This window comes from Pithys albifrons, chromosome 11, assembly GCF_047495875.1.
Source record: "Pithys albifrons albifrons isolate INPA30051 chromosome 11, PitAlb_v1, whole genome shotgun sequence".
Classification (NCBI taxonomy): Eukaryota; Metazoa; Chordata; class Aves; order Passeriformes; family Thamnophilidae; genus Pithys; species Pithys albifrons.
The window spans coordinates 19,620,903-19,637,390 of record NC_092468.1 but is presented as its reverse complement, the minus strand read 5'-3'; the positions used below and the strand labels follow the sequence as shown (position 1 = coordinate 19,637,390).

General features: G+C 37.0%; 1 protein-coding gene across 3 annotated transcripts in view; it reads right to left on the bottom strand.

Annotated features, from left to right (window-relative positions):
* The window catches only part of PEX5L (peroxisomal biogenesis factor 5 like), a 104,805-nt gene that overhangs the window by 21,033 nt on the left and 67,284 nt on the right, over positions 1–16,488 (bottom strand). For 2 of the 3 annotated variants that reach the window (XM_071566962.1, XM_071566963.1), the window contains 4 exons: positions 6,940–7,051; positions 5,052–5,261; positions 3,870–3,996; positions 2,772–2,868 (listed from right to left, as the gene is read on the bottom strand). In XM_071566962.1, the coding sequence (XP_071423063.1) occupies positions 2,772–2,868; positions 3,870–3,996; positions 5,052–5,261; positions 6,940–7,051 (546 nt within the window). Of the gene's footprint in view, positions 1–2,771; positions 2,869–3,869; positions 3,997–5,051; positions 5,262–6,939; positions 7,052–15,643; positions 15,683–16,488 lie in introns of all 3 variants that reach the window. The other variant, XM_071566961.1, reaches the window with a different exon arrangement.

Sequence of the window (16,488 nt, the reverse complement as noted above, 5' to 3'; positions counted from 1 at the left end):
CTGAAATAAACTTTCTCGTCCAATAAATGCACAGCCTGAGGGAAAAAAGGTCATTAACAAAACCCACATAAGCTGCATTTGCATATAGACAATGCAGGGTCATATGCCAGGTTGTGATACCCAGAAATGGAAGACCCCACGTATAGTAAACATGATACCTTCCACTAGTGCAGGAAGAGAGGGGATGGGAATGGAGTGCCACCACTGGGAGCTCCACATCCCCAGTTGGTGATGGGGTGGGACCTGCAGCTGCCTCCCTTACAGGGAGCCTGAGGTGGGTGTGCCTCATGTGCAATGGATGTGTCTGTGGACACTCTGTAGACATTGTGGTCTCCACCCTACAGTGGAGGTGCTGCTGTCTTCAGGGAAAAAACCAAATCTTCCATTCCAATGCACTTGCACACACTTTGCTACACTTGTGCTCCACTTCGGTGCTGTTGCATCTTAACTGTTGGTGAGAGGCTTAAATTACAGTCTTAACTTTTGATCAGGTTTTCAAATAATGAGCTAAATATGTCCCTTGTAACTGTTCATTTCCTAAGAGTGACTGGCACATCCAAGGAGAGTTAGGGCCATTAGTCTTACTGCAGCCGTTTGGGAGAAACAGGGAATCAGCCTTACATTCTAAACATTTCTGAGGTTTAGAGGCTTTCTACTGTATCTTTGTCTAAGAGTGCTGACACAGTAGAATTAGATACAGCTTTTGAGCATGTCAGGGGTTTTGTGTATTCTAACTGAGCAATAAATACCTATAATGTTCAGGGGAGCATTTAAGACTTACAACACGACCAAACTTTATGCATAGACAATGGAACATACTATCTCCCTCTGCAGTTGGTAATTATAAGATTAAAAACAAATCTTCCAAAAAGCCCCAAACCTGTAGGATATCTCAGTACTAATAAAGCATACCAAGGAACTTCCCAGAATGGCAGATAAAAAAAAGAACAATGCCAATGCATTTTAAGAGTTAATAATAGGTAAAACTATGATGTGAAAAAATGCTGAGAAGCAAGAGGGCACATCCAGTGAGAGCCACCAGGACAGCTTGTTCCAGCCTTCAAACACATTTCTCCCTTAGTAGCTCAAAGCTTGTCTTTTGGATTTTGTATTGACACAAATGCTGGTAAACACGGGATTTTTTTAAGAAGATTGCATAATTTTAATGAAAATATTACCTAGTTACTTAACATTTCACTGTGAGGAACTAAATCTAACATGTCAAAGATGAGTGATGAGGTGATTGTCTGGGAAACTGCTCCTGGAAAACTGCAGCAAGTTTGACAAGATGGAATCTTTAGGGTATGGCAGAATGTGTTGCATAAGCAAAGGTTAACCATAAATGAGATAGACAAGACCTATAGAGGACAAAGTATGGAAAACATATGCTTTGAGAAAAGCTCTAATGTGATTTCTTTTACAAGCACAGTAAGAACTTGGTCAAGATAGATGAGCCTGTTTGTTGGGAACTGACAACTCTGACAGTCCAAGCATAAGTAGGATGAAGCAGGCAGTGAACAAACCCACTGAATTTCTGAGCAAGCTCCCTAGAATGAGAACACATCCTCACTCTGTGTCATTTCTCTGCACTAATTACCAGTTAATTACCTAAAAAGATAAGATAGACAAAGTGTGTGAGAAAACACCATCCATTTCAAGTGGATGATGTTGTGCAATAGACCTTTTCCATTTATAAAATATATAAATCTGTTGCAGAGAAAGGAAAGATATCAAGCATTAAAACTAGTCTGAGGCTTTCCAGAGGGAAAAACCCCCTCCTATTTGTAATGTAGAGATGGCAGGAAACTATAGAGTACTTTTTCCCTAACAAAGGCACAGAAATGGATCAGATAACTGGTTACTATTTCTATTTTCTGCAAAAAATGTTCATAATCTAGGAAAACATATTTGGCATTTTAATGTCTCATTTTTTTCGTTTTCAAATGAAGCTATTATTTTCCATTAATTTCCAGACTTTCCATCTGACAGAAAGTTTTTGAAGTCCAGGCCTAAAAATAGCTGTGAAAGAGGAGAAAATTATTTTCAACTAGAAGATAATCCACCAATCAACTCCCTCCTCCCCTGGCCAGTGGCAATGGCTGAAATATTTCAGTTAAAGATTAGGAAGCAGGGAAGAGGTATAAGCAACCTGACCTATGTGAGTACATATATAAATGTATGTTTGTACTTGTGTGTGCATACACACAAACCTAAACACATATAACTCTAAGTAATAATTTCCACAAGGTCCTGTCCAATCTACAAACTTTCTGCCTTCCATACTAGAGCTGCTTTTCCAGCAGGAAAAAGTCCTTTAACCACACTGCTCTCCCACCTGTGGAGACAAACTCCTAATGAACACTGGTCTAATGATTCCTTTCTGTTTTCCTGAGCCATTTCCCAGTTTTGGGGATTCCTGCTTGATCAACAGACCTTCAGAAGAGATATGTTACAGGGAGACAGAACTGTTAGAACTATGAACTTTCAGAACTGGTGGAAGAGAAAAAAAGATGATGCTGTAAATTGTAGTTTGAAGGTTTTGTCTCTGTACAGGAGGGTCCCAGTTCACTGCAGTATTAAACTCTGAATGTTTCAGGTGCTGACATAAGGTAAGTTATTTTCACAACATTAATTTCAAAGGTGTGTGAAGATTCAGTGGTATAAATAGTCTTCCCTGGTGATCCTGAAAATATCCCTCAATTTTCCCAGAATTAGAATGGTTAGCCAGTGGAACAATTCTTCCTTGCCTTTTTATTGCCAAATCTCCTTACCTGTATTGCAGGTGCAAGTTCTAATTCTGATGTAGAATCAGAGTCCAAGGCACTCTTGACATTAGTCAGCTCAGACTGTGATCTGTTTTCTGTGGACCTAGAAACAATGCATTTACATACTCAGCACTGCACACTAAGACACACTGCCTCATGTTTGTCAGGTTCATAAGCACACACTGATTAATTAGGATATTTCTTTTAACTGAATTATCAAAAGGCAGTCATCAAAAGTCCCTGGATCCTTCTCAGTATCTCTGTCTTACATTTCTATTTCATATCCAGGCGAAACAAGGTTAGGCAATGACATGACTGTACCTGCAGTCAGTGTCTAAGAATCAACCAGCACAATACAGAACTTCATCTTGGCATGTGTGCATTTTCATGCCACAGTTCCCTAAGATTTTGTCTTCCTAGAAAATGAAAACCTGTAGACCAAAACTTAGTCCACTGAGCTAAAGTTTTGTCAAAATCTAAGTTAATGAAACCCAGAAAAAGGGTAGGTGAAAATACAGGATAAGCACGATTTGGTCAGAAACCTTCTTCTGGTGTATGAAAATGCTAATTATGTCCATGCATAATGTGTTGAATGAGTGTTGCTTACATATCAGGAAGGCAGATGAATTAATCTACATGAACTGTTCCCAAAGTGCAATTCTTCCCTCATTTACAACCCCTCAAGTTTGGTTGAACTGCATGAAATAGGAAGCACTTGGCTTGGATATTTTGTCTTGCCTCTCTCAGCTGTACATAGAAATTCTGCCCTCTTAGTAGCAAACCCAAAGTACACTGGATATCCAGTGAGTGTCAAATCACTGCCAAGTATCCTGTTTTACTCATTTTACTCACATGTTTGTGGTGGGATTTGTAGAATGCCTCTGTAGAATTCTCACCACCATTTATTTAGTAATTGCACCTGCTACTTTTCACATTAACAATTGCTGGCAAAATGTCATTTTAGAGTGTACTTGCTTATGATGCTTGTACACATTTAATGTAATCATAACAGGTTTAATAATATGACTTGCCATCAAGCAAGCATTTCTGTGATTTAGGAAACATGAAATGGAGATATTCTCGTAAGGGAAGCAAAATCTGTACCATAAAATCTCCTTTGATGGAGCTCTAGATGATGCTGATGTTCTCTCTGCAGAAGGGTGGACCTTGCTACTCCTGTCTCCATGAAAACTGACATCATCCCATTTCTCTATCTGTGTCTGAATATCAACTGAAAAATAAGAAAAGAAAATATGAATCTTTTAAAGAAACTACTGCAGGAAATTTTATCTCCTCTGCTAAATGTGTGTTATAGAGAAGAGGGTGTCACCAAAGGCTATATTTTAATTAAGATCTGATATACAGAAATGCTGTGTATGTTTTTAGTTGATATGCTGTGAAAATATTTGGAAATTCACCACATTTTTTCTAAATCTGTTTGCATTCATGAACTATTGATTTTAAATCAGCAATTTGTATGTAATTTAGTTTAACTCTAAAAATAAAACTTTTTTAGATATTGCATTTACAAATTATTATGTAGGCAACTGATATTATTCAGTCCTATGTTGGATTGCTGTGCAAAAATCAGATGTTCAGCTTCTGTTTGAAGATAAAGGTTTCTAAAAGAATTTCTCTGCTGATGAAAGGAATATTTTCTGTCTTGCTATAAATTACCTTTGCCTTGCAAATTCCTCAGTTGCAGTGCAAGTAATCCAGTTTGGATGGAACTAAATTAAATTCACCTTTTCCAAAGCTTGTCGATAGATCAGGCTTGGCAGGATATTGAGTTGTTTTGAGTATTTTTTTTCAATCTGTATAAACATAACTCTCTTGTCAAGGAAGGATGATTTTCTCTCCTATGCATAGGTAAAGCAGCATTTACAAATACATTGTGTATTTCTGACATCTGCAGTTCTGAAAAGGACATCTATGTATGGGCTGCCTCTCATTCGTGTCCTTTCCCAATTTCTCATCATACCCCCATAGATTTTCCTACCATTTTACTCACCCTGACTAAATTATTTTACTCAGAGAAACCTTTCAAAACTTTATTAGCACAATTAGTGAGATTAATACCTATCAAGGCAAACTCAAAATATGTTCACAGTGTTCCAAGTTTAAAGTGCTTCAATTATTTTCTAAGGTGGTGCGAAGGTTACTCTCCCTCCTAAAATGGGAGGCAACAAAAAATCTGGTGCTGCTCTCATTATTTTGTGATAATTGCCAGGGGAAACTTGTGCTAAGAAAGGCTGTGGAGCACTGATAAAATAGCTACACTCTTACCAAAATCTAGTGAAGATTTGTCTGCAATTCTGACAGCCTGGACTTTCTGCTCAGATTCCACACTGATAAGGTCAGGATTGTCTGTCTTCTTTCTGTGAGTTGGAGCTTTTAAGCCTTCACTTCTTGATGGAGTCTCTGATTTCTTTGCTTTGTTTTGGGTTTGTAAGACAGGTTCACTAAGATCCAAGAGATCCAGACCTGTTGATAATACTTAGAGACAAAATGTTAAAATTCAGTGTTGTTTTAATTAAAAAAAAATCTCATTTTTTAAGATTTGTTTAAATTGGTCAAAAAATACTGCGGTGTTTGCATTTGAACAGAGTAGGTGTGTTTTTCCTGGCTAAAGGTGATGACCAGCATATTAAAATATGACTGAGGACTTTAGGTGCTTAACTATTGCAGTTTAACAGATTTGCATAAAAGTCTTTCCCTCTGAAAATCTTAAAGATATCTGAGGTCTTAAGGCTGTGGCCTTCACAGATTTTCCTGTGTTGTGAGGGTTCCCTGCACAACTGAGCTTTTAGATAAGACTTGCTGCAGTTTTATGATGTATCAAGTACTGGTACCAGCTGCTTAGGGCATTGCTGTTGTGCCACAGGCCTTTTAGGAAAAAGCTGGAGTCGACCTCTTCCTGGGTTCTTCATTTAAGAGTTGCTCAAAGAATAATTTAAATTTCTTAAGCATGTAAAATATAGAAAAAACCTCTTTTAGTCATTTTCTTATAGGACAGGTGTTTTTGACAAATCGGTTTGTATTATCTCTTGGAGGGCTTTATTTGTGTTCTTGGCAAATCACAGAATTTCATCAATATTCACAGAATAATTTTTTAATTTTGTTTTTGGATAAATCTAATTAACCTCCCCAATCTGGTAGATATTCAAGGCAGGTATAGAATTTACAGATACTTTTTTACAAGAAACACCATTCTGAAACAACCTGAAATAGTTCTATTCATCCCTGTAATGTCTTTATCTATATATAAGAGGAAAAAATATTATTTACAATTGCTTTTTAGTGTTCAGTTTTTGTTATTAGAACTTGCATACTGCTTTAGACACATATTAATTACATACAAAGATAATCAGCCAGCTGTCAATTATTCATTAAATAATTTGCATGTATCTGAATTTTAATTAAACGGTTTCTAACAAGCCAAGGAATTTTATGAGGTAGCACGAGAACGTAGTGGAGCTATGCTGATTTTATTGAAGCTCTGCTGATCTGCTCAACTGCATCGATTACCTTTGCACAAATACTGAGGAGGAGGGGGACAATTTCTAAAAATACCTCCAAAGGACAATATACTTCAAATAGAATTCAGTATAATTCAAAAGGCTTTCAGGATTCACTCTTACTTTTGATTATTTTCTCTACTCTCTTCAAACACAAAGGAGCTGAGAAATGTGATAGATCCTTTCACTAATAAGGTGTCCGAACTCAGCCTGGATAAATTGTTTTGATATCTCTTCCCCTTTTCTCTGTTATCCAATCCAAGTTTTATTAAAAAAAATCTTTCTAGAGTAAGGAATGGGTTTGGTTAAAATCAGACTAAATGTGGCTTTCTCATAGGTTAAAATTTTACAAAAACTAATACTGAGAATTGGTCAAACTAATAGGTACTTTCTGTGAGACTTAAACAAAGCCCTTTTATTTCAGCCCCAAAGATCTGCTAGAAATGGTGTGCTTTGAGTCACATCAGATTTGCCCTCAAATGTAATGAACAAATTTATTTTCTATGAATAGTTCAGGCAATTACAGTTTAACTCCAGCTTCTGATTTTGGGCTTATAGTAAAAAATCCAGAAATCACTTGGCAGAAATGTGCCGTAGTAAAGATAAAACTTAAATTTATTTGTCTCTAGTGAGGGATAGTAAAGATTGTTTTTTACCTGCAGTGTTCGAAGTTACAGGCCTTGCAACAGCTTCTGGTTTAGTTTCACAGAGAAAGTCGTCAATGGAGGGGCTGAGGAGGGGTCTGCTCTCCTGCTGCTCATTCACCAGCTACCAACAAAGAACCCTGGGGTCACACAGCGTTCTTGGGATGCACAATGAAAAGAAATAAAACACCCCTCACAATATTATGTGCTTTATTTTTGATTGTGAGAGTAAGATACTGCAATTAGAAGATGCACAAATAGCTCTGGCTTTAAAATAAAAAGACTTTAGTTACTCTTTTGGGGCAAAATTATATTCCAGTTTTATAGATCACACAAAAATAAAGCAGCAAGATGATTTTTCCTTAGCAGTCATTGCATACTATTGCTTATAGGGCTAAAGTATTCAAAGCCTGATGCAAGTCCCTTCAAATCCATGGTGAAGTTGGCCTTCTCTATCACCAGGAGACTATACAGGGCTTTTTTTAGTATTTGGAAGTGGCCTTTTTTCCCCCAGGTAACATGGCTCCCCACAGGACTTCCACAATAGCATTTCATCCAGCAAATATGCATTAGCCCATTAAACAATAACCTGCTGAGACAGAAAACACTTCTCTGCCATACAACAACATGTGAATGACAGTGGATGGAGCCTGGCAAGTGCATGGACTTCCTGCACGAGCTCTGACTGTGGGAACACTCACAATAAGCTTTTATTTATGAGCAGTTTTCCACTTCTATTGTAATTGCATGAATGTATTGGTTTTCTGCTACCTAGAAAAAAATCTCTGCATTGCAAGCTATTTAATGTATTAGGGATTAAAAAGACAAACCAGTAAAGGTTTCAGAAATGAAAGTCTCCTCTTTGCCATCTATCTCTGACTGGAGGATCAAGGCCTAAACTGAGCTGGAAGGATGTCTGATGGTGTGTCCTGTATTTACTTAATAATGTGAAACTGTGTCTTCCTTCTGTTGCTTTTGCCTGGAGCTCTTTCAGGTTTCTTTTTTCCTCTTCTTTCTCCTTCTCACTATTCTATTCTCACTCTTCTTACACTGTTGAATTTTTTACATTTTCTCTCAGCTATATTTGAATTTTTAAATTAAGGCTGCTAATGTGGACTAAAACTTGCAAAAAAGGGTGTTTACTCATCCTCATAATTGTTAATTACTGACACTGAGCTACTCCAACAGCAGGATTACCTCTAAAGTTATTACAGCAAACCAGCTTAGATTCACTGCTATTCAGTACAGCAGACTTAAACAAAATCCTTTTATTTCAGCCCTAAAAATCTGCTAGAAATGATGTGCTTTGAGTCACATCAGATTTGCCCTCAAATGTAATGAACAAATTTGTTTTCTATGAATAGTTATTTATATTAATAGATTTGTTTTCTATGAATAGATATTGATTTCTGTATTGCAAAATTGCAGCAAAATACCAGAGCTATTGAAATAAAAAGTCCACTATTTTGATGGATCAAACATTTAATCTGGTACCTAATGCTGACTAACTGTATCTGTGCACAAGTGCACTTAACTCCAAAGCACCCAAGATCACTCACTGCAGACAGTGAAGAACAGAAAATCTGAAGACCAACTGAAAAGGCAATTTTTTGCCCAAACCTGTTGTGGATGTAAAAGGATAAACTTCTTTTCAAAGATGGTTATCATGTCCTTAGAAATGTCCTTATTACATTGTTTAGATGAGGAAGACCTGCTCAGCAACAAGCCTTCATTAGTTGGATACCAGCAGTGGGTTGTTCAAAACCCTTGATAAAATTCTACCAACAAACTGCAAGAAGATTGGTGGTAATATCAGCTTCATCAGCAAACAAGAAGATTTAATTTTTTCTACATTGTGGCTTCTTTCTGCTGCATTTGCAGCATTTTTATTTAATTGTAAAACAAATAGGTTTCTCTTCTCTGACTCTCTGACTGTGAACAAATAAACTGAATTCATCAAAAACAGGCCACCCAAATGATTGGCAGAATAGAAACCACATTTTACAGGGAGACTAAAAGAGTTTGACTTGCTCATGGTAACAAAATGCAGATTGAATAGGAATTTATTCTTCATGTATACATAAAGGGAGAGTGGTTAGACGACTTTAGAGGAGGAAAGTTATTTCAACTATAGAGAAATGGCACGATAACAGAGTTCTGAACTGACCATGAATAGGCATGGTTTGAGAATTAAAAGAATCTACCACAACAGTGAACTCTATGAACATTTGCTATGATGTGATGGCTTTTGAGAAGTGGACTGTGACCCAGAGGATCCCTCCTTGTCCTGTGTCCTGTGCTCCCATGACTAAGGACTAGAAGCTGTATGAGTGTCTTAATAAAAGGCTTATTCCTGTGAAAAATAATCTGCTTTCAACTGAAATATTTGGGTCTAAACAGATAGAAAACACATGATCATGCCTACAAATTTCAATAAATACAAACTACATATACATAACAATAGAACATATTAGAAAAATACTATTTTGATGTGAAGCAGACATTTAATGATGAATTAAGATTTAACAAGTTAGAGTGCCATGAGCTGACACTTTGTCTGTAGGTAAGTGGGCAGTGGGGTGGATTTCTGGCATTACTGTGTAAGCAATGCCACTTGTTAAGCCCCTGGTCTCACACTTGGAATTTCATTTTGCTGCCTCATACATTGTACCAAATTTATCCCTGGTTTAACTCTGCTCAAGTTATTAGAGTTTTATCAGGCATGAATTTGGAGTAGTGCTATAAAAGATTCATGAGATGAAAACTATGATCTATATTAAACTAATAATTTATGGTTCTCAAGCACCTTTTGGGTGAAAATCACAGAATGCTTTAAAAGATTCATGAATCAAGGCTGGCACCAGTGCAGAGCTGAGAAGTATTATCTCTACATTGCAGATGAGAGAAGTAAAGCGAAATTAAGAAAGTCACCCAACATCACCAGGTGCAGGAGCAAGTGGCACTGGAACAGGATCCAGGCAGACGGTGCCGCATCAGATTTATTTGCACAATATCTGTGCACACATCAAGCAGTACAGACTCAGCTTGGGAAACTGTGGGTTTCTGAGTACTGATTTAGGCAGTGAGTGCCAAAAATTCTCATAATGTCTCTAAGAATTTAAATCTTCTTTATAAAACTCTTTTTAATTAAAGGAGAAGCCCACACACTTCTGTAACTGAGGGATTTCTAAAATCTGTGAAGGGTAGTATTCCCTACTATCAATACATCTGAAGAGACTCATTCATAGTATAAAATACTCCTAAATTTGAATGAGTTTTCTGGGACTGCTTCTGCTGTTGAACAGCACAACAAAAAAGTTGTGGGGCTTTTGGGTGCTTTGGGAGAGGTACTGGGAGAGTCAAAAGTGTCATCTGGTGGCTGATATCAGGCCCACTGGTTCAATATATTCAAAATAAGGTTTATGTAGCAACAACCGCAAGGTATGGTCCTTTCATCCCTTTTTTTATGCTCTCTCACTGCATTCCTGATCTTTGTCTGTTTGCAGTGCACAAGGCATGCCGGTTTGTTTCTTTTTTTAAATACTAGTAGGGCATAACATAATGTGTGTGTGAGTGTGAGTGTCCAGTCAGGCATAGGCAGCTAATTAGCACCTATGTTTTGAGCACATAGTGAACTAGTTCTCTTAAATTAAGTGTCAAAATTCCTTCCATGTTCAAGAAGGAGAGATAAATGCCTAGAAAAGCAACTCCAGAGGGAGGTTGTGCCTGCCCAATTTAGATTGTCCCTCAGGAGGCTCTCAAAGGCACCTCGCTTTCCCCCGGCTATATATGGAATTTATCTTACAGGGACTGGTTCAAGAGGCACCTAAAATTTAGATGTAACCAACTACCCAGGTTCATTGGATTGGATTTGTGGTTGGATCCATTTGTTCACCTGAGGCCGATTGAGCTACTAATGGCAGTAGTTTAGGAAGACCCAAACTACTACAGAATCCAAAGCTCTCTATTGAGAAAGCCCTGAAGAAATCTCTACTGAGGGAGTGTAACCATTGTATCTACAGGAAACTCTTCATGCTGGATTCTGATTTCTCTGTCACTCACTGAAACTCTTTGGGGGGGAACTCCAGCTGAAGAGGAAGCTTGACTTTGAGACCCGCAGTTCTCAAATGCTCTTAACTAAGGTGCAGAGGACAGAAACTAGAAAGTGCTGCTTCGCTCACATTGTAAGGGATGCATTTGTAGTGTTAGAGCATCTCTGGGAGCAATTCTGATCTTGCTTACAAGGTATTATACAACTATATAATATTTTTCTTTAGCTAAAGGGAAACAAGACTGACAGCATATAGAACTGAGCTGCAAGTACAAGTTCTTTGTGAACCACCAGTGATCCATGATAAGTTCAAGAGTTTGAGCAATACCAAATCTTCATGTTACAGCAGCTTGTAGACTCTAGAGATTAAGATGAGAGAATTAAAGGTATCAAAGATATCACAGATTCTTGCAGAATTTAGTTATTGTAGAACTTATGCCATTCCTATTGATCTTCAGCTGTGTTCAAAATGCCCTTTTTTCATTTCCCATTCAGAAACCCACATCTGTTACTGTACCCTTGCTGTATCTTTGCATGTAGCTGTAATAACTTTAAAAGTACACAGATTTTTCTTTTCCTTTCTGTGTTTTTTTATTTTTCAAAGTTCTGCAGCCTATTTAGAGTAAGGCTGTGGATGGGTTGCTGTGGCCCAGGTGTAGGAATCAAGTGAAAAGTTCTTGTTATATGGCTTTTCTATGTAGGGATCTGTGGTGGTGTGTGTGGTTGCTTTGGAAGGTTTTTTGCAGGTTGAAGAGCTTGAGATCATCAGAGGTTTGTGAATTGCAGTTCAGTAGAACAGTTTCACTGTAAAAACATGGAGTTCAGTGACTCTAGAACTGCAGTACATGATTTGTGTCTCTTTACCAGGACAGTATATTCCTACTTAGAGTATTCATGAATGAAGTGCCAACAAGTTTCTGAAAAGTAACTCCTATTAATTCATATACAAATGGGTTAAACTGGTATATTATATTATTAACAAAAAAAGTTTGTCCAATCTTTCTGTCTTTAACCAGTAGTAAGGCATTTTACATTGTATGAAGTAATACAATAATTTTTTTACTTTATTAAAAAATGACACTATCAATTCCCTTGATAATTTCAAGTTAAAACTGTTATTTTGTGGAAAAATGTATTTAATTTATGTGATAGAGAAATCTGTATTACTTTAGGCGAGCAGCCAGTTTATGACTTTTAAGCATATTGTCAAAGCAATTTTATTGTACTCATGAGACTATTTGTGCTGAAATTATGCATACTGCCCTAAAAGCAGTAAGTGTTGAGCAACATTTAACTTAGATGTAAAGAACCAATTAATATTTGTGCTGCTAAGCATACATTTTTTTTTCTCGTCATGTATTTACCTTGCTTTAATAATAGATGAAAAAGAGTTATCAGTAGTACTTAGGGAGTGTCTCCAGCCAAACCACTCAAAAATTTTAGAATAAATCCAGTGAGAGAGATTTGAGATATATGGAAAATACTGTAAACGTATTTATCAGGAATCCTTTAAAAAATAAAAATAATAGGATCTCGGGCCTAGTTCTGGTAAGGTCAGTGAGGAAATTGCCACTGTGCTCAGAGGGCAAATTGGAATGTACAGTGAATTATTGTAGTCCAAACTTAGATAATGACAAGAATTAAAACTGCCACGATTTTTGCTTTTTACATTAATGTATTTCACTTAGTTAAAATGTAGTGAATTCTGGATGTCTATAAAAGAGAATGGAAGCTAATTACAGTCACTGTAACATCCCACCATTCTCTTATAATGTTATTTAGTAAACACTTATGGAGTGGGCTGGAAGTCAAAGCAAGTCTAATACTAAGAGCCTTAGAATGAACAGGATTGATTCAAATGGGACTGTCAACTTTATATGAAAACTGTGATTATGCAATAAACTTCATGTAGTGAGTCCTTGATACACACATCAGAAAATCTACTAACCACATTGGGAGCTGAATATTAGCTATCTTTATTCTGTTGCCTTTATAAAATTGAATGGAAGCATTTGAAAATATTCTATCAGAGATTAAAACCCCAAACAAACAAACCCATAAGAAGTACCAGAACAAAAAAAAAAAAGCCCAGCAAAGCAAGGATAAAAAGAAAGCCAAACCCAACCAAAACATACCACCACAAAAATAAAATAAAATAAAATATAATAGAAAAAGAAAACAAAAAACCAAACACCTAAACAGTGGCATTTAGGCAGTGGAAATGTCTGAGTACTTTATTCATAAGCCCTTGAGCAAACATAAATCTGCTTAGCTCAACTAATGGCATGCAAATGAAGTTCACTTAAAAAAAATAATAGTTCCTACTCTGAATACTAAATAATACCTCATAGAGAGACTATAAAAAAGTCTTAAGCATCTGGTGGAGTTAATTGGGATGTACTCATGAAACATATCTCTTTTTTTGACGTGTGCTATGGCCTGCATTTTTCATGGGAGAGGATGAATTTCAGCATTTTTCTTGTAACATACTTTCAGCTTTTTAAATTGCTTCTTTCCAACTGAAATTCTAAACCCTAAATGTTCTCTAGGTTAACTTTTTGAATTTTCAGTGGTTGAGATTAAAACTATGCTCTGAGTAATGTCTGTGTAGGTCCTGTAAATTCTAAGTGGGCAGCTCCTGTATTTCTTGGTTATGAGCAGAAGTGGGGAATAGCTTTCAAGATATATTTTGCATTTCTTTTTCCTGTTGGTTAATTTTTTGTGGACTCTCATTTCTGATCCATGTAAAACTAGAGTATATTTGCCATGGAATTGCCATGGACATGAATTCCCTGTTGCAGGTTTTCTTTCTTCCTGTTATCTTTATAGGGATTCTTCCATGAGCAGCTTTCCAATTTGTGTACCCTAATGACGAATCTAAATTAGGTGTGATGAACCTGGAACAAATAACTCTTGTGACACTGTGAGATTTGTTGTTTAAAATCAGTCTGGCAAAGCATTTAAGCATGGACTTTTGTACTGCTCAATAAAGTAGTTAATCGTATTTTAAAGTGTAAGTCTGGATCGAAGTGTGTTATTGAATCAGATCCTCTGAAGTTCACTGACCTGCAGTAAATTGGGAATTTCATAGCTGACTGTACAATTAAACTTTGACTTCAGGGGGTATTTAGGTTTAAATTTCTCATTAGAAAGTAATTTTGAAGTGAGGGTTTTTCCTTCCTGACAAATGCAAAGAAGCTGTGAAGAAGTTAAACAAAAGTCTTATTTTGCAATTAAAATCAAAGTCTTATGAATTATTTTTCTCATTTATTTCTCTGCTTCAGTTAGAAGTATATTAGCTCATAGCTGTATGGTCAGTTAATCTTTGAACCTTCAGCAAAATATCTTTCCCATTTTCTAGTTCTGTTCATATAAAAAAAATCTTTTTTTTTTAATTTGTCCCAGTCTTCTGAATTACCTTTAAAATGATAAAGGGAGACAGCAGCAAGGATAGAGTTATCTTCTATAAAATCCTGTTAGTACTGAAAGCTCACTCTGCTGATGCTTAAGTATTAAATTTGGCAACCACTGAATCCTTTTTCACACCAATAAGTGTGAAGAAAGTGACTTTTATGGAAGGTAATTGAGACAGAATCACAAAAAAATAGATGCTGAAAGGCCTATTCAATTACCAAGAATATCCCTCTGCTTACTGGAGTGTACTCATTACCGCTGGAACGATGATCGAGATTCCCAGTTGCCATATATTGCCATAGCCCCATTGGACCCTGAAGTATTTTTTGGTTCATGTTATTTGAAGATTTGCCTCCAGATCTGATGATATAAAGCAATATCTGATGGTATAAAATAATCTGGGAATTGGAAACATCATTTAAATTTAATCCACAGTATTTATATAAAGAATAAGTGTCATATTTTACAAGCTGGGCTTTGCTAGGAGCAGTACAATAAAATGTAAAGATTTATTTGTCTTGCTTGGTGTTGGTTATGTTTTTAATGCTTTCCAGAGGGAGAGAGCAGAGACATATTCTAAAATACAAATTCAGGTGCCCACGTACGTTATCACTATCAAAAAGAGGATTGAGTCTCCTCTTTGTATATCAGATTGCAGTTATGCTTCCTGCGGAGTCTGCTCCCACAGTCAGACAGGATTAATCCTCCACTCATCTTGGATTTTGGAAATGGGAGATTTCAGAAAAGTCAGTACTCCTCTGTCTGGGATTGGTCCTTGCATTTTACTCTCAGGCTTTTTGCTTAGCTCGTTGTAAGGCTGGAGCAGCATTGACACCCAATGTCTTTAATTACTTCCTAGTACAATAGACCTGCCTGCACTGGGTTTGATGGTGGCAAGACCTTTGGAAACAACAGGTTTTATTCTCATGACTCAGTTTAATCTGCCTTGGGAATTTTGTAGCTATTTTGGAACTGGCGTGTTTCACCCTGTGAGCAGCAACCACATCCATCTGTTTCATCATGTAAAGCACAGGGACAAACACTTGGATGGTGATGGTTAATGTATATCACGATATAACAGAGCAATATCCTGCATGGATGGTCTGAATGAGAGGTTTACATGGGCACACTGCACAGACAGCATCTCAAACTAACATTTCAGCCAGACAGGGGACAAATGAGGTATGAACATGGTGGTACAACTGCACATCACACATACATGATGCAGAGATGGCTATGGAAAATACTCACTTTTTCACTTGATGCTGCTTCCTTTTGGCTTCTGCACCCCTTTGGTGCATAGCAGGGAAGTAGGTATTTGTGTTTAGTGGAAGAAATTACACTGACTAACAGACACAAGCATTTTACTCAAATTTATCATAGACCATTGCTGAGGAGACTGACAGACAGTCACTACAAATGGCGTGTTAAACATTTAAGGAACCCAGGCTGAACTCCTGGCCCTGTTGAAGCCAGTGGAAGTTTTGCATGTCAATTGTTTTTCTTTTTTTTTTTTTTCTGACTGCTGCGCAGGTTTAGAGGGGGCGGCATTTTATGTTGGTTTCTAATTGCTTTTTAATCACTTAGAAAATCAGAAATGATGCCTTAAAGGGAGCATCTTTTTCCTTTGTGATTTTACTTCATAGACATTAGAGTTCACCATGAGCAAAATCTGGTGTTCAACAGGGGCTGAGGAGGAGGTGCCAAGCCTGGTTTCCAAATTAGTAGATGGTATTTCTAGAATGTGTATTAGTGCAGCACATCTGCGATGCTCAGAAAAAAGGGTATGTGTTGGTGTGTGTGCACCTTAAATCTTTCTGAAAGTATGGTAACTGTTATCCTAAATCACGAAAGGAATAAAACATGATTGTGGATTTTGTTTAAGGCTCTCTCATAAAAGCAACTTCCAACAATTTCCATTAAACCTCCTGATGAGTTGGAAGTACTTGTGTGCAGTAAATATTGGCAGTAAACTAAATGCACTTGCCTTGGGAAACAAATTCATGTATGTCTGCAATGTGAAGGAATAAAATCCATGCTTGTAACGAGGTGGCAGTGCTGTGATTTAAAATAGTGTTCAGTTACTGCCTTTAACA